Genomic DNA, 25,250 nt, shown 5'->3' with positions numbered 1-25,250 from the left:
CACCATTTTTGTTTGCTGGGGGGATTTTGTTGCCTGAGTGTTGTTTATGTGCTTTTTAAAGCAATTAAAATATAAAACTTCTCTAAAAGTGTTTCTATCAACATAAACATTTCTGTCTCTCCTCCAAACACAAATTCTATTCAAGCACACTAAAACACCTCTAATTTGCACCTCTGTTGTCTTCCTTCACATCTAACACATCACCACAGTTGCATGTCTAAATTTGTTAGAATTATGTATTTTACTTAAGTGATACTTATCACCCATCATTCCCAAACACATCAGCCATCCAAGGAGCTGATCACAGGATCAACATCAGAGGCACAAACAAAAGTAAAGAAATGCTGAACAGCAGAAATATCTCAGAAGATGAGAGCAGCAAAATCAACATATCATTAACCATGGTTTTATAGCATTGCAATAACTTTGTGTTACTGATAATCCTTATTATTTCACTACTTTTTAAAGAAATCTCCCTACTCCACGAGATATTTAAACAAATGCACAATTAAGTTCTTTTAGAAAGGGTAAAAATCAAAATAGCTCCACTAAGAATAGAACTGAATGCCACATGCGAGCCAGGAACAAAATGTAATCATGGGATTTTATAGGAACATCTAGGTCAGGCATCCTCAACTTGACTCATCACACTGAACAGCTTAAAACTTCACAGCGACCAGGCAGGCAATCACTTTGTTCAGACAGATCAAAATGGTGTATCACTATCTAACAAGAGCACAATAAAGACTTGCTTTTTTGGGGTGAAAATAGTGCTGTCAACATTTGCTGTCTGAATGTAATAAGCATTTTGTTCTCTTCCTGTTAAAATGCAAATTATCCCAGCGTTTTCTTTCAAAAGCAATGGAAACGTTCAAATCTCTTTGTTTACTTTCCACACACAGGAGAGCAGTAAACCAAAAAAAATCTACTTGTGAATTATTTCCAGTGAGTCATTTGCTTATTAAAAAAAAAAATATAAAATCTTCTATTCATCACTTCAGGGCCTGTGGGAACAGGGAGAAGGGCTAAAAATTTACTTCATTTCTCATTTAATTCACTGAACGTTGAAGTTCATGTATGAAAAGCAGAGCTCGGTGTCCTGACAAACTCAGTATCTTTAAATCTGAAGCAGACAAAGGTGTCAGCTTAAAGCCACATATTTTTAAGCTTCTGGCTATGAAGACATGTGGCTTGAAAAGATCAAAATGGCAGAATGTTACTAATTTCCTGGAGAAAAAAAAATCTATTCTTTAAAAGCGCTAAGGACAACAAAGGGAGCGTGGGTGTGTACAGAGCAGCATCAGGCAACGTGCACCTGAATAAAGGAGACAATATGAGCTGGCTCTTTCTTGGAAGCACTTGAGTAAATAAATTACTCCAGAGAATTAGAGCTTGGGTACTTTTCTCCCTTATTGGCATAACTAAATTAATGAGCAAACAATAACTCGTCACCACCAATAATTGACTTTAGAGTTTCAGTAAAATTACTTGCTAAAAGTTAAGCCTGATCAAAAAGGAGGAGGGTAGCCTAAATTCAAGATTAATTACCTTCCTGGGGTTTTTAGTAACTGGAAGAAGAGAAGACTGGGACTGAATATACAAAACTTGAGAAATACTCATAACTTTTGTTCCATAGTGGTACACAGGGCAACTCAAATTTCAAATTCTGACTGGCAGGATGAAGATCAGGGTATTTGTAACAGGAAAATGATGTGCTTATACATGCAGAAAGGCTTTTCGGGAAGAAAGGAACATTTTTCTCTGTCATTTGAGGAGAAAAGGCATGAAATCAGTTCTTTATGGTTATGTTACAGGCCTTCTGGGTGTTTTTAAAGACTTCTGTCATACAGAACTATACACAGGATATGTAGCCCCAGTGCTACGAATCACACAGAACTGAAGCTCTGCTCCCTTGCTCCCTCCTCTTCCTTTTTGTTTTTTTTTTTTCTCTTTTTCTGATATTTATTACAAATATAACAGGACAACAGCTTGTTATCATCTTTCTGGTGAAAATAACTTTTGTCCCTGTACTCCAATTCTCTACCTCTGAGCACTGTACCTGCCTTCCTGCAGATTATCTTTATCTTATGAAAACCAGAAACTTTAACTTAGTGAAAACCAGAAACTTTCTTCTTTCCAGGCTTAAAAACTTTTTCAGGTTTTTTTTTGTCTTCGCTAGAGTTTCCAGAAGAGGTATTCTTAGTTCTTATTTTGCTGTTGTTTTTTTTTTTTTTTCTTTTGAGGTGCTATGTGGTTTCATGCATCAATTATTTGTATTGTGCTCAAGATGGAGAGTGTCAAATGACAGAAAGGACAGAAGAGCCAGCATAAATTTAATCTGTATAGTGTGGAGTTTAGCTGGGTGTGGAGGGTTAGTGAAGGATGTGAACCTGATCCCACAGGTTGAACTTGGCCTTTCACCTCCATATTTCTCTTTTTACAATAGTTCATCTTTCACAGTATATTTCTCATTTGTCCCAAGGGAATGAAATGATTATGCAGTTGTCCTCTTACCCATCCCTGAATCTTTTTTCGTGCCATCTGAGATAATGTCCACGTGGTCACTGTCCACATCATAACTGAAGAAGTCGTTCAAATAAGTCTTTGATCTCTGGCCACCAAATACATATAAGCAGCGATTTTTCTGGAAAAGAGAGGGGGGAAAAAAGAGTCTATACAAGTTCAAGACAGTATGTTGGTCAACTGTGATCATTAACAGCAGTATTTATTATAGAATCATAAGTGGGTTGGGTTGGAAGGGACATTAAAGCCCATCCCCTTCCACTATCCCAGGTTGCTCCGAGTCCTATCCAACCTGGCCTGGAACAGTTCCAGGGACAGCCATTAATGAATCAAAGAGGAACAGAGATGTCTCTTCTAAGTTTAATATCATTGTGCTCAGGTAACTGATGCAGCCCTGCCTCATCCAGCTTTGACTTAAGCAGCAGCTCATCTCTCAAGTTTATTATTAAAGAATTAACAGGGCACATCTCTAAAGTCCATCATAAAATCACTGTTAAAAACACAACAGGAACAAAAGACAGATTGTAGGAGAAACCATCCAAGTACCAGCACATTACTAAATTCAGTACAGGCAAATGGCAAGGAGCAAGCCAAGAATAACAGGTTTATTGCTTCTTTCAAGTCTGCCAAGTGGAAAGTCCGTAAGAGGCGGATTATTTTTCTTTCAAATGGTTGAGAAAACAGAAAAGGACTTAAACTTCCATGACCTGTGCTTACAGAAACCAGTATTCTTACATTTACCACAGACACCTATTTGAAAGATCCTCAAATCCTTGTGCAGAATTTTGTGGGGCAATGTTTTTCCACCAGATTTTAAAGAACCACTCAAAACAAAAATAAAATTGAAAGCTCAGAAAGCCCAGTATTCACTGTAAAAATTCTCATCGTTCACTTGAAAGGGCAAGACAAATAAAATCAGCAATTTCTTCAAATTGGTGGGTTTTGAGTTGATGGTATCAGTAAATATTTAAATGTCACAACCTTAATTTTAATTCTCTTTAGTTCCCTTCTCTTAAATAGACATGTGGTTGATGAACACAACTGGAGAGGCAATGTAAGGTGGTTTTTAATACCCAACATAAGAGTAAAATGCTATACACACCTCTCCCCCATCCTTCTGCTTCTCCATGAGGCTCTGGATGAAGTGTTCATAATCCCAGCTGTTTACAGCTGTTTGCAGCTGCTCAGGACAACAAAGAGCAGCTGGATGCTCCAGTACCAAAGGCTCTGAGACCTGTGCAACTCAATGCACACCCATTAAGTCCCTTTGCAGTAACAGCACAGAGTATCTACCAACCAGAAGCTTCTAAATTGCTCTCCTAACTTAAAAAGAATACATTTTTAGGTCAAAATTAACTACAGCCTTTGGTTCTATTTACTATTATGATATTAAAATCAACTCTTTAAAATTCACCTTGATTTTTACTTGAAATTTTATTCAGTTGGAGTCATGAAGGCTCTGAAACTTGAATTAGCACCTCCTGCACTTACCAAAGCAGGATCAGAATGTCAGCAAACATTGAATTAACTGAGACAACACATTGCTCAGGGGATTAAAGTGCTCAAAATTTGCAAGAAAAACCAAAACCAGATGTTCTCCTTAAAGTCAGACATCATAAATCAAAGTAGGGTGTGGATACTTACAGAATGGAACAACATGCAGTGCCCTATCCGGGACTGGATATCCTCGGGTCCGGCGTTGCAGGAATCCTCCCTCAGAAGTTTCCACGTCTGGCACTGGCAGTCGAAAGCAAACAAGCCGCTGAACTGGGGCTCACTGGCTCTGCTGTCATCCACACTGCCATTGCAGGTCAGGATTCGGCCTCCAAAGGTGTAGATCATGTGTTTTTCAGAATCCATGCACATCTGCAAGAAGCAGGGAAGCAGTTTTAAGCTGGCACAGTAAGACCTGGACACTCTGAGGTCTAACATTAAACACCCCTCTCCTGCAAGCAATGCCTACTAAGCTAAGTCAGTGCTCTGCACATCGTCCGAACCTCCAACAAATTAGAAAAGGACACAGATCTTCATGGCTGTCAGGTCTTAATCTCATGAAAGGAATTTAAAACACAAGTCTAATTTCTACATGCCATTTAATATACAAAAGAAAATACTAAATGTACCCTTCATCAACTAAAAAACCTGCTGATTTCAGGGAAAAGTACTTGAAAGTCTTTCACAAAGATTCGCAGGGTTCTTTTCCATAGATTCCACAGAAAAGGTCTATGGCGATCTTTTCAAGCTACATGCTTATAGCCAGAATTAACAGGGTATCACCTTTGGCAATGGTTGTGCAAGGGAGAAATTCAAAATCACTGCTAATTCACTGCCCACCAATCAACTGATGCAAAAATCAGTCTGTGATTTGCTACTGAGATTCCACCCCCAGCACACATTTACTGTTATCCCCATTACTGGAAGTGGGGGCTTAACCCAGCCAAAGATTCCTCCTGGGACTGCAGCAGAAATATGTTTAATCTCCAAACCTAAACTGAGGTTATGGCACACACAAGAAGCACTGCAGCACAAATCAAACCAAACCTCCTGACGCCAGGTGATGTTTTCCGACAAAGTGCAAAGCAGAGGGTTACAAAATACCAAAGGGGAAAAAAAAAAAAAAGCAAACCAACAAACAGACAAGATTACAGTAAGACAGAGATGCTACTCAGCAAAGCCTACACAAAACACTTCTAGTGCAGCACATTTCTGAAGGTTAAATAAAAAACTGCCATCGCAGTAGGTGCTGAGGGAGAGAAGAGGGAGAGCTGCAGACTGACAGAAGTCAGTGAGGCCTTTCTTCCCTAAGAGACAGAACAGGAAAAAAAAGGAATCATTTCAAGAGGCAAGCAAGGTACCCAGAGTAGCCTTGCCAGCTGACAATTTCCTTGTGCCTCTTCCCCAACACCTGGGAGACTGGCACTGGTTATTAATAGAACAGAAAGACTGATTGGCTTTTGTTCTGCAGACATGGCGTATCTTTAATTTTCGGTGTCAGCAGAAAGGCACATTGTGCTGGCAAACAACAGCTTTGGTTACAAAACAGCCAGTACCAATAAAAGCTGATCTTGGGCTGCTTTAAAAATGAGTCCTGATGTGCTGTTTCTTGGCGATGCTTCATAAAAAAAAAAAAAAAAAAAAAAAAAAAAAAAAAAAAAAAAAAAAAATCAATCGAGAACAAAATACCTTGTCCAAGTAGACAAAAGCCACTGTACACAACATAAGTAAAGAAGTTTTCAATTTGAACACATGGACGGATGTGACTTTTTAAAGGATTAGTAGCCATTCCTCTAAAGTGTTTTAAGCTCTATAATGAAAGCACATTCTACAATTTTTAAAGGTAACCAATTTGTAAAGAATCCTGCTCCTGTGTTGGCCTCAGTCCAGCAGCTTGCTTGGAGTATTCTTCCAAAGGCACCATACACAGCTTTACAAGTTGCTCCCCAAGGCCCTCCAAGCCAGGCATATCTGCAAACCCAGCTCAAGGAGACTGATTAAAACCAGATGAACTGTGCTTTGGGCTTTAATAAAACGTGTTTTAATAAAATGCATTTGTTTGCAAAGGTTTTTATGATTCTTCTGACTCGGTTTGATTAGCGCACCAGCAGCCAGTGGCTGCAATTGAGCAGCAATGCTATTAGGATTTAATTGAGTGCAGATCACACCCTCTTGATCCCTGCTCTGTTACCTGCTACAGCAAATTGAAATCGCAGAGACTACGATCAAAACTGACTTTTATACACAGAGAGCTTGCAGCAGGAGGATGAGTGTGGCTGACCTGATGATCAAACACCAGCTTGGGGCCTCCATCTGCAGCGGTGTCCTCGCTCAGCAACATCCAGGTGTTGGTGTCGATGTCGTAGCGGTAGAAGTCACTTTTCAGGGACTTGCTGTTCCTCACGGAGGAATCCAGGTACCGCCCCAGGGTGTAGATCTGCCGTCGCTGGATGTCAATGCACATCTTGTGACAGGACCTGGCACTGGGACCGCTCTGAGAAAGCAAAGGACCGCAAAAATGAAGAGAATAATGGATTTGATATTGCTCCAGGTAGGTTGCTAAGGGGAAATAAGTATTAGCAGCAGCTAGAAATCCTTGGGGAATTCAGGAAAATCTGCTTGTAAGCAAATACAGGATTAATACATAACTAACTACAAGTGCACATCCCATAACTTCTGTCCTTTAGAAAGACACCAGCAAAAACCTTAATGAATTTGTCACAACAAACTTATGATTTGAACCCTTTTTGTCAGATTCCTTAGAAAACAGACAGTTTCTCCCAGAAGTGATTCTCAGAGGCGTGTGAAAACTACTTGATCTTTTAAAATAACAGAAGTCGAAGCACATGAGAGGCAAATTAAGATGTCACAGCCTATAAATAACTACACAGGAAGAAGATTAAGAAGTGCTCTATTACAAGAGTCTCTGTTTTATTAATAGGCTGTTTTCTAACAGATCATAAGCAGACACTCCCCCAAGCAATCATATCCCGTAATGGCTCTGGGAAGGTAACAAAAGCACTCCCTGTCCTTCACAAATAGATATGGCCCTCCCAGTCTCCAGCTGAAAGTTTCCCACGGTAAGCAAAACTGCTCTGAGTTATGATCTTCAAGAGAAACAAATAGAGTGCCCCATGTCAAATTATTATGGGCTTAATCCATCCAGGAGTGCTCAAGTTAAATCATGGAGTAATTTATTTAATGACATTATGATGATGATTATGCAGTCCTGGGCAGTTTCCTTTCTGCTTCCCAAATCTCATTTTAAGGCCCTTCATAGACTGTTTCCTGAAGCATGAGAGTGATGTTCCGGTACACCAAAACATTAGAAATCAAGGTTTGCAAAGCCTTATGTGCAAAATATCAGATGAAAAGCATTGTATCATGAGTATAGATCAATTCTGTAGTTTATTTTGACACAGTTGGGTGTCAGGACACAGAGAATGGCTTCCCACTGACAGAGGGCAGGTTTAAATTAGATATGGGGAAGAAATTCTTCCCTGTGAGGGTGGTGAGCTCCTGGCACAAGTTGCCCAGAGAAGCTGTGGCTGCCCCTGGATCCCTGAAGTGTCCAAGGCCAGGCTGGAAATGGCCTGGAGCAACCTGGGATAGTGGAAGGTGTCCCTGCCCATGGCAGGGCATTGGAATGGGATGATCTTTAAGGTCTCTTCCAACCCAAACCATTCTGGGATTCTATATAAAAAAATCTATTAAAACCTATTGAAAAGTAAAGATTAGGCAAGTAGGCAAGGATATAGCAAATCTTTAAAATCATTATTGAAGACTTATTGTTAAAGAAGAGTAGCCATATCACACCAAATAATCAGCAAAATAGTTGCTCTGCATGCTACTAAGTATTGTCATATGAAAATATCTTCATAATTGTACCCTTTCACTTAAATTCTATTGAAATTTAAAGTACACTGATGGAATGCACATCACTAAATTGGATAAAACAAGAAAGGAAGCATTACATCTTTGTTGTCAAAAGCCTTTACTAGTCATGTTACAAAATTCAATTTCTTGATTAAGCAATGGTTCCAGGAAACAGTTTACAGTAACTCAAAAGACCATGTGAAGAGGTGAACTGAATTGTTCATATTTTGTAAATATGAAGTATTATGTCGGCAATGATTACAGCTTTGAGGATTAGTTACTTCAGGGTAATTAGGATAATTTTATTTTCTGAAAAAAAAAAGTACTGATAGCAGTGAAATATTAGCATAAAATCCTGAAATGCAGCAAAAGCTCATTGATTGCCTTTGGTCACGAAGGAAGATGACACAGAAAGCAACAACACAATTGTCATTTTTCCTAGAAAACATAAAAACAGTATCTTGCAAATGACCCTGTTCCAAACACACAGGGAAGTTCCTCTGCATGAGAAGCACCAATCTGTGCACTCACAAAGGCAGCCCCTGGTTCACAAATAAATCACCCCAGTGTGCAAAGTCCATCCCAAGCCATGAAGCTGGGACAGTGAGGGACATGGCACCGGTCCCCTGCCAATGAGCACCTATTTGCCTTGGCACAGCTGCCTTGTGGGTGAGATGTGAGGACCCACCTGTGCTTTCTGATCCTCTCCTCTGGCAGGTCACTGCAGTTTTTTAATGAAATTGGATAACCTAAGAATCGTTCCCCCACTCTCTCACCTCTACAGGGACTAAATTAAATCCTCCCAAACTTGTTCAAATAATGTCTTCGGCACTTTCAGGAGTAAATCTCCTATTTAGCAATTTCCAGAGCTGCCTTTCCATGAAAAGCTACATCATCAACCAAAACTTGTTTGAGCACAGACACAAGGCTGAGATGCTTCACAACTCAGTACCTGTTTCAAGGCAATGGCACCAAAACCACAGTTGCTACACTAAATATGCAACATACAGATTTCCTAAGACTATTTTAAAATGAGAAAAGAATTCAGGAAAAATACCATTTTTCTTTAATTACATCTTGGCCACATCTCACACAGTAGTATCTGCTTTCTTAAAGAGCTCTTAAGGTGAACATTTCATCTCTACAGACACAGAATCTTCATCATCTCAAGTTCATGCAAGAACTTCAGCTCTACCAAACTGCAGAGTTTGCCATAGCAGGAATTATCTCTTGCAATACAGGAAGCTTCATCCAATTTGAAATCTGTTCTCCAAGAAAACTGGAGTTCTGCCTGCACACCACTCACAAGATCACAAGGTACCTGCCAAAGTTTCCTCCTTAGCCTACATGTTTACCAAACTGAGTAAATAACTCCATTAACAGTGTTACATGCTGGTTTGACATTTAAGGCAGAAAAGGGGAAAGGCCTAAATCTGTGTTCACTTCTGAGTTCAGCCTGACCATGGCAGCCCTTGTAGCTCAAATGTACTTCAAAGAGTGACACAAAGTCAATTTGCAAAGACACTACAAAAGAGTAAAAAGCTTCAAGGCACATGTGATGAATCAAGAGCCCGTGGGTGGCTGCGAACGTTCATCCAAAGCCGTGTGGTTACAACAGCAGCCTGTTGTTCACACGAGGAACACTCTGCCACGGCTTGTCATGGACACAGCAATCCAGTAAATTCAAACAGGAAAGTTTGTTGATTCTACAAGTGTTCAAAGAATCTGACTCTTTAAAAGCAATGAATGAGAAAAACTGACCATGACAGAGTTGACTTTCTAACCCAAGGTTGAAGAGATCAAGCATGGCTAGAGAGCAAAAGAGCAATCTTTTGTCCCCCTGCCAGGATGTAGGCTGGTGATCCATTAATTAATGTCCCAGGCTGAGTGAACCTTACTAGAGATCTCTATGCCCTTCTTCAAATTCAGGCCTTATCACCAAGTCAGTTTTGACAAGTTGCTTCTGTGACTGTCTGAACTCATAAAAAACGCATGCAAAACTCCTCATGGAAGTGTTCAAGGCCAGTGGATGGGGCCCTCAGCAGCCTGGCCTAGTGGAAGGTGTCCTTGCCCACGTCAGGGGGGTGAAACTAGAGGGTCTTTAAGGTCTATCCCAACCCAAACCATTCTGTGATTTTATAATTAAGTACTTTACTTTAGATCTGGTTTCTTCTAAGTTGTTACAAATGGAATCCACATTTTTGCAGACGAAGTTTCACGACCTGATTGACTGAGGTAGTAGAGGTGTTGCTTCCCAAACACAGCCCATCTTCTATAAGACTCTGAAAGTCACATCCAGCAACAGCACCCAATGACCTGAACAAACACTGGCTCTGGGGACTCCTTCCAATTCTCATCAGAAAGCTCCTGGCACACACACTGCAGAAACCACATGTGAAAGGCGCTTATGACTGGGCTAAATCCTTATTCAGATGGCAATAAGTGTGTCAGGCTGCTTTGGCCAGTGCCTCAGCTGCTGCCAAGGCTGTGATGGCAAGAGGAAAGCATTAGCATATCACATTTCTAACCTACAGGACACCAAACAATACCAAAAACTACTAAGCACAGGCACTGCTGGGTTTGTGTGGGACTCAATAAGTGCCCGCACAGAGCCAGGACTGACCTGAACAAAGTGGCTCCGTGCCACCCAGCCCCACCATACAATCAGCCCAGCACAATAACAGCTAAAACAGATTAAACAGCATGTGTAGGGTCCTGTTTGGAAGTGCTACAAAATACCAAGCTTTATGCCCAGCTCCAAGGCTCTTCTTTAAACAGGTTGGTGTTGATGCAACTCCTCCAGTCTCTACAGCACAGATAAATGCCCTGGTGAGGGTGGGATTGTGGGGAAAGGAAGAGAGGCTGTATGGCCAGGAGCACTTAAGGAAGGCTTTCAATCCTTTAAGCACCCAGGGCCAAATAGGATTTTTAGGTTTCGTCAGTGCTACACGAAATTCAATTGTGCAATGCCAAGTGAATACACAGTATACTTTATGAAAAGCCTTCTCAACATGCTAAGCCACTTTATAAAATCTAATTAGAGCTTTCTTCATTTAACTTGCAAATGCTGAAAGCAATTATCCCACTTAAGGACTAACTTACAAAACGTTTTCAAAAAGCAACACAACAGCATCGAGAGACAACACCGCCTCCTTAGAATAATTGATTTGTTCCTATACAGGGGAGAAAGGACTGGGACTCAACTCCTTAGGGTAGGGTCTGCTCAAATCAACTATTTATGCCAGAATCAGCAGGCATCATCTTAGCAACAGCATCCTGGAATGCTAAGGCACAAACATGATAGCTTTCATTTTTTGGTTTGTTTTTAAATAAATGTCCTATGAACCTCCTTTAATGAGAACATGACCCCAGGAAGCTGGTTCCACTGCCCATCCCAAACAAAAACCGGGGGAGCTTGGCTTCTTCTGGTTATCATAACCTTTTGCAAATAAAGGGGTTTCAGTTGCAAGAAAAATCTGTTTTATTCAGACCAATCCAGATGAAAAACCTCAGGAGCAAGCCTGGATCCTGTTCAAGAGTCAGGGAAATAAAAACAAAGAACAGCTGACTAATTCTCCGTTCTTGGTCCTGTAAAAGACTGAGTGGAATGTGAACACTGCCTCCAGTATGAAGTTCAAAAATAAGCGTCATGAGGTAAACGCTCTTGTCCTAAAGCAAACTAGGACGAGGACATAAAAAGACACAAACAACCTACTTTGTTTCCAGTCCTGAGAGCAGCCTGTCAGGCAACAAATAGTCCCTCCTGCCTACACACAACTGCAGAGATTAATTGCTCTCATTTCCCAGTTTTGGACTATAATTCGTTTCCTCCTCCACCCCCCCCCCCCCAAAAAAAAAAGGGGGAAAGTTCTCCATAAACTTGAAAATGAAAGGAAATGCATATTATTCCTGGCGTTAATTCAAGTCCATGTGCTTTAAGATTAGAGCTTGTTAGTGCTTTATCAATGCCAGTCTACAGGCTAATGTGCTCCCAAAATGTTTAATCTGAGCCGCAGCAAAGATTTGCTTTGCTCTACATGAACACTAAGTTCAACAAGAGTAACAACTGCAGCCATACAACAAAATAAAACACTTTCATCCCATACAGGTTACTCACAGAAGGCATTTTAAGTCTATCATAACCTAAAAGTGCCAGAAACATAAGAAAATAATTTAATTTTTTTTTTTTTTTTTTTTTTAATGGCAGCATGAAGAATTTGTATGGTCCCTCAACACAAAACAGGAGCTGGGGGCTGATGTATTTATATGTTCCTATCACCCACAAAATCACCGATGATGCGCCAGGAGCACCAAACCACCAGTGTGAGGGTCCTGCACATCCAGTCACACAAAAGGAGCATCACAGTCGTGCTCATGGCCAGAGAAGCCCAGCACAGGCACACTGCAGGGGCTCAGAGCCCTCTGTAATGTTTTTTTTCAGTGTGAAACACCCGCCCTCAAACAGCACCTTCCTACTCTGTGGGACAGCAGATGTCAGTGCCACCTGTGTCATTTGATATCCAAGACTAGACAGCTCCAGCACTAGAATTAAAAACCTTTGGATATCACACAGGGTAGATGCAGCAAAGGCATGAATGTTTCTAGGACCATGAAATGTGAGTTTAGCTTCAAAAAATGTATTTTGTATACTCAATGTACACTCCATTCTTTAAATCACTCTGCAAATAATCCCTGGAAGTGTTCAAGGCCAGGTTATATGGGGCTTGGAGCAACCTGGTCTAGTGGGAAGTGTCTTTGCCCATGGTAAGGGTTTGGGACTAGATGTTCTCTAAAGTCCCTTTGAACCTTTAACATTCCATGACTCTTGGCGCTATTTATAAAAGTAACAGATATTCCACCTTAATTTTAAGGCTGCTTTACCAATTATAAAGAATATTTCTGAGATCATGCAAGTTCATCAGCCATAGAATGGTTTGGGTTGGAAGTGACCTTAAAGTTCATCCAGTCCCACTCCCCTGCCTTCCACTATCCCAGGTTGCTCCAAGCCCCTGAGACTGGACATTTCCAGGGATGGGGTAGCCACAGCTTCTCTTGAAAACTCTTACATATAAATTAAATACTTTCTGCCAAAAAATATTTTGGGAAGCCTAAGAAATAGACCAGAATCTATCTAAGTATCATCATGCTGAAAACTCAGGACCAGTATTGGAAAGCCATGAATTTACACAATTTTTCACACAAGAGAGTTAAATGCCTTATGATAAATATTAGGTTTGGATATTAAAAAGTTATAATTAACTATTAATAAGTCCAGGCACAGCGAAGACAGGAAGACACCCTCGGTCAGGCAGTTGACACAGAATCTGAGCTATGGCTAATCTGCTTACCGGTGCCCTCCTACAGCGATGCCACGGGATAGATTTACCAGCAAAGTCCTTCCTGGGCATCTGACTCAGACATGATGGAGCAGATTAAAGTCAGAGGCAGCTTTTAGCACACAGTTTTGCGTGCATACCTCTTCAAGGTGGGAAAACAATAAAATTAAACAGGATGAAACTTTCTTTTTCCCCTTCCTAAAAGCACGCTCACATTTGGGACAGTCCTAATTTCCCACTGTTGAAGCTGCATGGTCTTGAGCTGAGCCTGCCACAAAGAGACTTCCCCCGCTTAAATTAGAATTAAAAAAATTAATGGCCTGGTGTTCTATTTTTGAAAGACGGTTCAATGAGCTTATAAGTCAAATGATCAGGCTCAGAGATCATACAACACAATCCTTATGACAGCAGTGGGATTTGGTGACCCTTGACAGCCCAACCATTCCAGTCTGAACATGAACTTGACTCCAAGTCTTTGCTCCATCCTTCAGGGATCAGCCCAGGTTTATCACAGCACAGACTCGGTGCAGCCCATGAGCATTGCTATGAAAACAGGTAATGCTCTATTCTCAGGAAATTATTATTTATTAGCCTCCCTGCCAGCCTGCTTGTAGAAATAACTAATTTGAGAGTATTCTCATAAAGGAATTAATTAATACATGATATTCTGGCTTCTGATGTGCCCTGATCAAGGCACCTCTAAAGAAAAGTGCGTCCTTGCAGCTGAACTTCCCAAAACACCAACATTGTGCTTTGACAGCTGTGCTGCCTGAGTTTTCCTCCAGTGCAGGAACAGCTTTGGCAGCCACTGCCAGAGGAATTGCCAGTGCAGGTGCCACATTCCTGGATCTCCTGAGCTCTCTGCTCTCACACCAGGGTATCATCAAGGCCTTCCAGCAATGCATAACACCATGGATCTTATGGTGCAGTAAAACAAGACATCTTACAAGCCACTGGAAAGGGGAAAAAGCTCCCACATCTTCAACCATGTAAATATTGGGAAATAATTTGTGGCTGCTCAGTATTTAAAATGAGGTTATAAAAAAAGATGAAGAGGGATTTTTACACAGGCAGATAGTGACAGGACAAGGTGGACCAATTTTAAATTGAAAGAAGAGACATTTAGATCAACTGTTAGAAGGAAATTCTCTGCTCAGGAGGGTGGTGAGGCCCTGGCACAGGGTGCCCAGAGAAGCTGTGGCTGCCCCTGGATCCCTGGAAGTGCCCAAGGCCAGCTTGGATGGGATTTGGAGCAACCTGGGATAGTGGAAGGTGTCCCAGTGCATGGCAGGGGTTGGAATGAGTTGATCTTTAAGGTCCCTTCCAATTCAAACCATTCTGTAATTCTTTAATTTATTGGGAGAAGGTTGCAGGAATTTGTATTAAGGTCTTGTGCAGGCTTTAGTTTACAGTCAAAAATAAAAGTCATCCAACCTTTGTGATTCAGCTTACAAATGCAAACAAGAGAAGTACTGAAGGAATACCCCAGTACATGGCAACCTTGCAGCAGAAGGACATCAGTTCTGTGCTATTCCTAACAAAAGGCACAATTCACCTGCAAACAAAGTGCTGCTCACACTGGTGAAATGTGAAAAAAGTTTCAACTTCTTAAATTTTACCAAGTCAATTGTCAGTTTGTTCCACATCCACTGCTCAGCTTTGCTTTCAGCAATGCTGATGAAACATAACAGACAACCCACCAGAGAACCAGAGCTTTCAGCAGCTCCGAGATGGGCCCTCAGGACAACATCCCTCGTGTGCCGAATTTAACTAACCCCATTAACAATTGCAGGATGTTGAATGAGGTCATTTTTGCATGCATCACAAGTTCACGCTGTCCTCTCGTTACCAGTAACAATGGCCAGCGAAGGTCCAGCCAAGAGAGATTTTTCCATGGACACAAACTACTCAGCTGAGCTACAGCCCCACTTGCAGACCAGAAGGCTGAAAAAAAATTAACTGGTTGCTTATAAACTATTTAGCCACAAAGGCTACACTTTTGAAAGTTTATTTTTTTTGGGTAATTAATTGTCCTTGAGATGCCAGTGATAGACAAACATGAAATTCTAAGTCTAAATCCTTCAACAGCCACAGGCTCTCAGATGTTTCTGAGAAAGCGAAGACAGTTTTTAACTGTGACAAAAGAGCAGTTTGCACCCGAAGGTGTTGGCAAGTTGTAAAAGTGGCTGTTTAATTTCCTAGAGCCCAGTATCAGTAACATCTCCATCAAATGCAAGCCCTGGAAAACTCATGGATTAAGTCCTATTAAACACACTAAGCTCTTTCAGATAGATCTGAATTCAACACATCATTGCACCAGCCATTGTGCCAGTAAGTTCTCTTGAGACACTCCAGAAAGCTCAATTCCCAATTACCTCCAAAACCCAGCTGCTGAAATACCTCAGTAGCAAGGTCCACAAAAACTTACTACATTTTCAAGCACGTAATTATCCAGACAATTTAGCTACAGTTTTGTCTGTGATACTACTTGAGACTGCTTCCCCTTTGTTACCACCCTGGGATAACTTATATTTCTTCAGGGATTACTGTATTTGTACAGATTGAGCAATATTAATGTAACATTAATGTAACAAGTCTGTCAGTGTAGCTGAAATAAGACATTACTCTACTCCCAAGGCAAAGTTGACTGGTGTGTGAAGCTACTTTCACTCACCGGCAAAAGAGTTAAGTTTTCCTTCCACCTCTACATATTCTCCTATTTCTTTAAAATTCTTTTCTTTTAATCCCTTCAGTGTGAAATGCTGGGGTCCTGGCATTCCAGCTGGCTCATCTCACAGGTGCATATTTCTGTGTCTTTAAAAGCCAAAAGGATATAAATCAGAATTCCTTGTACCAACATCAATCTCTTCACTAAATCTTTACCTGAAAATCCTGTAACGTCATTTTTCCCCCCAGGATGCATCCACAGCCACCCAAAAATGACTCTACACTGCCTCATCTACAATTTACAGGGAACTGCAAAATGCATTAGGATGATGCAATAATGTCCTAATAAAGCCATGTAAGTAAAATAAAGTTCCATTCCAGACCAGAGATCAGAGCATTAAACTCATCATAAGCTGTAGCTGAAGTGGTGATTTTTATCGGAACATAAACGCCACAAATCAACTCTGCCTGATGCATTACTTCAAGGACTAAAAGTAGTTTTACTTTGCAGCTGAAAGCTTTATGATGACTTGGAAATTCAGCATAACCTGAAGACTGGCATGCACAAGCTCCAGGGCTGCCAAAGTTGTGCAGCCTCCAGAACATCGGGCACAAGGCATTTATTTAATGCTCCTTTCTCCACGGGACTGACTCAAACAGCAGTGTGTGGAGGAAAAGGACCTCCACACATTCAAACACCTGGTGTGAGGAATAACTGAAGTTTGGCTGGTTTCTAGGCTTTTTTTCAAACTTGAAGCAAGAAATACAGGTACCTAGTGAGGGAACTGAATAACTTAAGACCTGAAGCTGTTTTCAAATATGGATGATATTTTCCTTTAAAAATGTCAAAGTTAAAAAAAAAAAAAGACAAATAAACCAGGATTAAGAGGACAGAACTCTTGAGGCACACAAGATAGTATAAGCACATAAGTTAGCTTCAAAAGCTGAAAACCTTTTCCAAAAAGTTTATTTAAAAATAAATTCTTTTTAAAAGCTGAGGTGCTACTCCCTCAACAGGGTTTTTTTTGCTTTAGGCTGCCTAAGTGGAAATCACTGGGGATGTCAGTTAGGCATATGTGAAAGTCTCTCAAACATTCTGGTGAAAGAATACTGGCTTACAACATTTTAAACCATTATGCTACTAAACAGGGAGGATAATAAACCATTAGCCTGTGATATTTAGGATCAGCCTAGGATACTTTTCATTTGGTTCACTCCAGCATCTGCTGTCTTTGTCCCTACTTTTGTAGGCATTTGCACTATTTAGGGAGTTGGCTCCGAGGTAGGTCTGCAGTATCCAAGTTTCTTTCAGGGACAGCTGCCTTCTCCCTATGTGCTTTTGCAGCACCAGGAATCTTGTACAACTGAGCATCTGTACCACTGGAACTGCTCAGCAGTAGGACATGGCAGACTCGCTGTATTAGATCTCAAGTAAACATCACAATATTTGCAACAAAAAGTCCCTCAAGTCACTTGAAGTGTCTTCCAAACTGTATCACCATCTGTGGGAAGAAGTCAATATTTGAGACTAGTTCAGTTCCTACACTTCAAACAGCACAGGGTAAAAGCTTTACATTGATATGCTCATGTACTTTTGCATCACACCCAAAAAAACAGTCAGAGGTGTCACAAACTCCTACCAAAAATGCTTCTGTGGTAATATGACACTGAAAGCTTTGGGTAAATTCATCCATGTCAACAAATGCATGCAGAGACTGGAGAAAATTTAACTGGAAATACAATAGCAGCTGAAATTCCCCCTGGCTCTCACCATTAGGAGATCTTTCTACACTTGTCAGCTTTTACTTTCAGCATCCTGGAAAAGCACTTTCTGTTCACAGCAAACTGTCACCTCACAATATACCCATTTTCTACATCATTTTGAACCTACTGAACAGGAGGCACTTGTTGACCTACACTCTCCTTCATTGTGAACAAAGATTTCTCCTCTCAAGCAGTTAAACCATGACAAGACCTTCACTTCTACGTTTGCTAAGGAAACATTTCAACAATTTTTGAGAGAAATACAGTGTCACCTAAACCTAACCCATTTACACAATTTCCACGTCCTTCACAGAGCTGATTTGTGAGCAGGATTTTCCTCTGAAGAAGCCAGAATGAGGATGAGTCAATGTATTTTCCAAGACGCAGCACAGAAGGTACCAATCAGTGCAGCGACACTGTTTGAAGGGAGATCCCTCCATGTCCTGTCTCTAGGAAATACTAAAACAAGGTAGAGGAATACCAGAGACACACAAAATATGCCAACTATCACACTGCTTTAGTCTCATTTATCTGATCTCCAGAGGCATCAACACCCCTCAGCATTTTGATCCTATTTCAAAATCCCCTGACTATCAATTTACACCAAAGTTTTTCCTACATTTAAAATTACCCTCCTGCACCAGTTTTAACTAAATTACCCATCAAAAGAGAAAGCTGCTGCTTGGAAACTAGAAACAGACATCAAAACACACACACATGAAATTTCCCTGTTAACTGACACTAGCCTAGAGTAAAAATGTCCAGGGAATGACAAAGTTTGTTTTTTTTAGAACTATTTATTCCCTAATCCTGAAGAAGTCTGTTGATCTACAGCCTTAAAAACCCTGAAGACAACAGCATTTGTCAGAACATTCCACTTGATTCAGGGTAGAAACTCTTAAAGACCCTTAAATGAAACACATTTTGGCTGTGCCTTGTGCCAGCGGATTCACAGGGCTGTCACACGCTCCAGAGACAGAAGCTGTAGGTAAGCTGAGAGGTCCTGAGCTGCTCCATGGAGCATCTCCCTGGAAGGATTCAGGCTTGAGGAAGAGGATTTGACAGGCACAGCAGGAGTCCTGCCGGATCCATACTCTGAAGTGATGGTGGGGTCTGTCTGTCCATCAGCAGTGGTGGTGTGCTCACCAGCAGGTCCTGCAGACCCTGTTTTCATGCTGTAGGTGATCAGCTACTCCAGCAGCGCCCTGAGCATCTTGTCCAGACATACAAGACAGACATAAGGAGCTGGAGCATATCCACGAAAGAGAATGGAGCTGGGAAGGGTCTCACCAGGAGAGTGAGGAGCACCAGGAGAGGCTGAGGGAGCTGGGAAAGGGGCTCAGCCTGGAGCAAAGGAGGCTCAGGGGGGACCTTGTGGCTCTGCACAAGTCCCTGCCAGGAGGGGACAGCCGGGGTGGGTCAAGCTGTACTCCAGGGAACAGGGACAGGAGGAGAGGGAATGGCCTCAAGTTACACCAGGGGAGGTTGAGCTCGGATATTTGGAAAAATTTCTTCACTGAAAGGGTTTTCCATCCCTGGCACAGCTGCCCAAGGCAGTGATGGAGTCCCTGTCCCTGGAGGAATTCAAAAGCCACGTGGATGTGAGACTTGGGGACATGGTTTAGTGGTGGCCTTGGCAGTGCTGGGAGAACAGTTGGAGTTGATCTTAGAGGGCTTTTCCAACCTAACTCTTCAATGATTCTATGAAAAAGAGCTATGGAAAATCAGCTTTGGTGGTCTAATTGTTAAAAAAGACAAATGCAACTTCAGGTGACAGACACCTCAGTGGAAAATGTTGAAAAACAACAGCAAAAACATTTTCTAAAAAGGTCACACAATGTTTTCCTAATGCACTGCAACAGAAGCTCCCAGTACCCTTATCCCAAAAGCATTACTCTGCATTATCCCTACAATAACACTGGACAGGATGCAACTTTCACCATATTTCACTCTTATCCACGTTTAATTCTTGACTGGCTAATTTAACCACTGCCACTGATTAATTAGAATAAAAATGCCAGAAGCAGAACTCGCACAATACAACAAAACAAGATTAAGCTCCTCTGGAATCTACTCTGAATATTTTTTAAGATTCCATGTCAACAGACATTTCCTTTTTGCAAATTGTTTGTGAGCAGTTGATGTCCCTATTAAAGAAACATCTGGAGTCTTTGTTTTTGAATATACTTCTCAACATTTGAGATTGACCTTTTCATTTCTAAATCAGGTTTCATCCAGATCTCTTTGGAAAAAAAAAAACCACAACCCACTGCTAGTTTCCAAGTACAGCAGCTGCCAGCTCACTGTACCTCAGAAAGTCACCAAAACCCTGAACTACACTTCAGGAGGCCTCCTGAGCACTGCTGAATATATCACAGCATCATGGAATGCTTTGGGTGGGAAGGGACTTTAAAGCCCTTCCAGTGCCACCCCCTGCTGTGGGCAGCAACACCTTCCACTATGCCAGGTGGCTCCAAGCCCCATCCAACCTGGCCTTGGACATTTCCAGGGATCCAGGGGCAGCCACAGCTTCTCTGGGCACCCTGTGCCAGGGATTCCTTCCCAGTATCCCATCTAACCCTGCCCTCTGGCACTGGGAAACAATTCCCCCTTGTCCTGGTACACTGTGCCTTTGAACCAAGTCCCTCTCTAACTCTCCTGAAACCCTTTAAGGCACTGGCAGGGGCTCTGAGCTCTCCCTGGAGACTTCTCTTCTCCAGGTGAGCACCCCCAGCTCTGCCAACCTGGCTCCAGAGCAGAAGTGCTCAAGTCCACATCATCGTGGCCTGTCGAGCTTCTCATCCACCAACACCCCAAGTCCTCCTCCTCCTCCTCAGGACTGCTCTTGGATCCATTCTCTGCTTGGCCTCTATCTGTTCTTGGAATTGCCCCAATCCATGTGCAGGACCTTGCACTTGGCCTTGTTGAACTCCACAAGGCTCACAGGGGCCCCACCTCACAAGTTTGTCACAGAGAGTTCTTCTAGAATTCCCTTTCCAAAACCATGTTTCTCCACACTTTATTAAGCACATCCCTTCTTCAAAATTCCTCATACATTCAGCAAGTCTCCACTTTTTAAAAATTCCTCTTTCTTCCTCTCCTCACTAGACCCTTCCCATATTCCATCTGAATTTCCTGAACTTCCATAACACTCTGCTAACATTTTTGCCTCCAAAAATCCCTTTATAATTATTTAATCACATCAACTCACAACTCTTCTACTGCGTCTCCTCCACAGCTCTCCTTCTGTGCATCTCTCCTTCCTCCCATCCCAGTCTTACCGTGCTGGAGACAGGTATGAGGAATCTGGAGAGAAAACACCCCAGCCAGGCCTCCTAAGCTTAAGAGAAACTCAACTGGATGTGGCACGACCTCCCCAGCAAGAAGGAAATGCATACCTTAAACACTAGACTGACCCACACTGGCTTGTGCAGGAACAAAACACAGCAGCCCCTTTTTGACTAAACAGTACATAAATATAACAATTTTACCTCTCCACAGCTCTGACAGAAACCAGAATATCACGTTCAGTTTTGTTATTGCCCATTTTGTAAAGGATGTTCCAATCAGTAAGTCCATGACACAGAGATTCGAGGGCTACAGGAAATGCCTGTGAGATTTTATTCTTTTTTTTTCAGCTCAGGCTATTTGTCCTACTTGATCACATCCTCTAAAAAAACTTTTGCCATGAGAAAAATGAGAAAATTGAAGTGTTATTTAATCTGGTAAGGAAGCTCACAAAATTAGTCATGACGAGTAACTGAGAAATACAAATGAGAAACAAGATATTTTTCTACTGTTTTCAAATAGCTGAGGAAATAAACTCCTGAATTTGTCAAAAAGTGGTGGGATCTCAAACTTTTCATACCTCCAAGAAGAGGTGGCATGAATCTTCCTCTGACAAACAAGTAATGAACACAAAACACAATAAACCACACAAAACTTGAAGATTTCAGTGTACAGTGAAATTAATTACAGAAACCAAAGGTACTGGACTTTTTTTGTCTGGTCCTATAACCCAAGCTACATTCATTTCAGGTTTCATACGTCAAATACTGAGCAAAACAGGCCAAGGAAAATGGTTCAAATGAATTCCACGAAAGCTCTCGGGGTTGTGTAGCCTTTGGCAGTAACCCCTGTCCTCTAGATTTCCATCTGGTAGTTGTCCATTTCTATCCATTTTTGACAGAAGCTAAAAAAATAAACAATTGGTTTCTGAAGCTCAAACACCAGGATTGGGTCTGAAATGTTCATTAGCAAGTTCTTGGAACCTTCCAGTGGGAGGTGTCCCTGCCCATGGCAGCAGGGCTGGAACTGGATGATCTTTAAGATCTCTTCCAACCCAAAACATTCTGCGATAAGTCTGGTTGTTCAGCCACACAAAGTTATTTAACTCGTGCTCTACTTGCTGAGCTGATTTTTAGCCGATCATTTCTGCTTTTGAGAAATAAACCTTTCCCCTCCAGGAATCTTAGCACTTCAAAGCCACCTCCAGCTCATATTTTCCCCACGTAAGCATTTCAAAAGTCTTCAGAACTTGAAGGTCTGAACTCTGTGGCTCTCACCCTTATACTGCACTTCAACACAAGTACTTTAGCAGGGGCATTTTTGAGGGCAACCATTGATGTATTTTTAAAAATATGGATGTTTGCAGAACTTACCTCTTTCTCGGTATCCCTGGATATACAGGTCCACTGGTTTTCCTTCACACTATATGCCCAGAAGTCAGCCAGATCCTGAGTTCCATCCCAGCCACCAAACAAATATACAGTTTCTATTCACAAAAAAAAAAGTTAATTTTATTTTAAAAAGAGAATGTGTTTAAACAGGCTAATGCCTACAAAACATCTGTGACAAAGACAAACTATCAGAAGATAAATTTCAACTCTTTTTTTTACTTAAAACACCACTGCTCTTTGAATGGAACTAGTCATGAAGACAAAAATGTGGTTTGGTTTAGTAATGGAAGATTTTAGGATTGATAGACAGCCAATTCTCAGAGTCATTTTCTATTTCCACATTTACATAAGAGGCAATCAAACCCACAGCTTTCTGATTAAAATTCCAGACAGACAAATGAACAATATTTAACATTTTGGATCCTGCGCATGCAGTCTATCAATGACATTCTCAGCCTGTGCCCTGTTTGGTGCGGGATTTATACATCAACAAGATTTCGGAGATAGGAGCAGCGAAGGTTTTCTGTTTAGTCCATCCCTTAGATAGAAAAATCAAGTACAAAATCCTCTTCAAGGGAAATGTCTTGCATAAAGTAACTTACCTGATGCAACAAAAGTGAGTATAAGAGTCACAAATTAAAGTCAGTGTTTCAGGGCTGTCACCTCAAACCCACAACTGCTCTGTGTGCAGCAAGTTCTAAGGCTTCCCAGACTCACTGATAAAACCAGATGAAGCCTTTGAAAAGGGGAAGCATTTAAGAAAGGAATTTCTGTTCTGCCATGGAGAGATAACCAAACTGCTCCCATTATAGAAACACCACTATCTGGTCCCAAATTCTAAAAATACTTCATTTTCAGACTGCATTAAAACAGAACACAAAGCCAAGCCCAAGAAGAACAAGCTCCTCAAGACTTGCAGAGCGTTGAAAAACTCCTTTAAAATCCACAAACCACTTCTATTATGGAGGTAATGGCCAATTTTTAGTCCAACACCAATTAAAGTGTGGAGTTAGAGCACGATTATAAAATGGGACTAGTCCCTGACCCTTACCTACCATCAGGATAGTGGTCATCACCATGGAAAGGTTACCCTGGTTCATTAACTTTAATTACCCTTCCTCCTGGACTCAGGGCTCCCAGTGTTCCCTGCAAAGAGCAGGTCCCTTTGTGCGCATAAATTCTCACAGCTCACAAAACCCACATTACCACAACAGCTTCATTGATAGCCGAGAAAAATAAAAGATTTGGCACCAGCTAAAAATCCTACTGGGGCCTTGCCAAAATGTCAGGCCTGCCTGGAAAGGCTTTGTTGGCTCACATGAAATTTAATAGCAAACCTGAATGACTCCGATGAAAACTCAGATTTTGGAAGTTACCTAACCCAGGCTGACAGAATTAAATGTGAGCACTGAGAGAGGATCACGAACACCCAACTGGTGCTGAACATCCCCAGAGCAACACCCTGAACACAACTGGACATGAACTCTGTGCCAGACCCATTTTTCATCATGAAGGAAAACTGTAAAGCTCACATGAAAGAAAGACTCCATCACTATCTAGACCCAATGAAAATAATTTTTTGTTTCTTGCCTTATTGCAGAAGTATATACGTATTTTAGAGGAAGGTTCCATGTTTTAAAAGGAGTATTTCTTAATGTATAAATGCATCTGTTGCTGGCAATGTCAAGTAAATAATTTTTTATAGTTCTCCTAAAATTTGTAATTGTTTTCCCATGGTATAAAGCAAAAAATAGTTGTTTGGTGGTTTTAGGGATTGTTCTTGTTTGGTTGGCGTTGGGTTTGATTGTTTTGGTTTGGTTGGGTTTGAGTGTTTTGGGGATTTTGAAGTTTTTTTTTTGAAGTCAAGCTTCACTCTATTTCCCAAGCAGTATCACTGCTTGTATTCTAGCTGTTAATTCAGATTTTATGGGAGGGTTTTTTTTCATCCTGCATGCAGAGACCCAAACCAGGACAGGTATCAAAGGGCAATATTCAAAGAAGAGGACAGAGGCCACAAACCCCAGGCAGCAGCAGCAGGGCAGCTCAAGGAGAGCCCAGCAGTCTCACACCAATATAACTCTGGTAGCACTGGGGAACTCAAGGAGGAAAGGATCCTCCCTCTGCATCCAAGCAATACGGAACACAGCAAATTGATGCTGCTTTATTAAAGCAAGTCTCTATTCAGCTTTAGGAGCAGAGCAGGAGAATTTTCAAACCTAGCTGCAAGGCAACAAGAAAAAAACCTGAAAGCAATTATATTTACTCAAAGCTTTTACCAGCTACGTTTAGGAAGTCAAATTTTTCCTCCAGCATCCTCAGCTTATTTCCTCTACATTTTTTTTTCTGAATACAAATTCAACACTTTGAATTAAATATGTTCTGTGAGTATTTCTAAACTGCTTGCTCAGTCAAAAATTTTTCTGTAATGTCTGAGTTCTTTTCTTCTCTTACTCTCTAGATGATTAAAAGGTGCCAGAGAAGTCTTCAAATTAGAGGACGTATATTTCCAACAATCCACATATTTCCTATCAATCTCTCCTTAATTTCTGTTTCTCAGAAAAGCAGCACAGCAGCCTTCTCCAAACCATTAAATATCAAAATTCCTGGGGTGGTTTCAGTCCAGGTTCAGACACATTCTCAAGGACAGTTCTCTAACTCCTGTTAACTCCGTTTTCACCATGTGGTGAAATCCTTGGTGGGATTTTGGTACAGGAGGTCTTCCTCAGTGAATACATTCCAGTCCTGGTGACATATTTAACTACATTCTTTGGTCAAGTAGTATTTCCATGTCTCTGCTAGAACAGCTCTCCATGAAATACAAAAGAATTGTGGATCTACAGCACCTCTGCAAGGTCCATCAGTCATCCCCCAAATCCCTCAGAGGAGGGTTAACTTCAGCAGAGACCACATT

General features: G+C 41.3%; 1 protein-coding gene across 3 annotated transcripts in view; it reads right to left on the bottom strand.

Annotated features, from left to right (window-relative positions):
• Positions 1 to 25,250, bottom strand: part of MKLN1 (muskelin 1) — a 93,382-nt gene that overhangs the window by 21,209 nt on the left and 46,923 nt on the right. For all 3 annotated transcript variants that reach the window (XM_053943359.1, XM_053943361.1, XM_053943360.1), the window contains exons 9-12: positions 22,322 to 22,434; positions 6,299 to 6,511; positions 4,168 to 4,389; positions 2,515 to 2,644 (exon numbers count right to left, since the gene is read on the bottom strand). In XM_053943359.1, coding sequence (XP_053799334.1) covers positions 2,515 to 2,644; positions 4,168 to 4,389; positions 6,299 to 6,511; positions 22,322 to 22,434 — 678 coding nt within the window. The remainder of the gene's footprint in view (positions 1 to 2,514; positions 2,645 to 4,167; positions 4,390 to 6,298; positions 6,512 to 22,321; positions 22,435 to 25,250) is intronic.

The sequence above is a fragment of the Vidua chalybeata genome, chromosome 5 (assembly GCF_026979565.1).
Source record: "Vidua chalybeata isolate OUT-0048 chromosome 5, bVidCha1 merged haplotype, whole genome shotgun sequence".
NCBI classification, from domain to species: Eukaryota; Metazoa; Chordata; class Aves; order Passeriformes; family Viduidae; genus Vidua; species Vidua chalybeata.
Note: the sequence above shows the minus strand (reverse complement) of the source record. Positions and strands in the feature narration are given on the sequence as shown.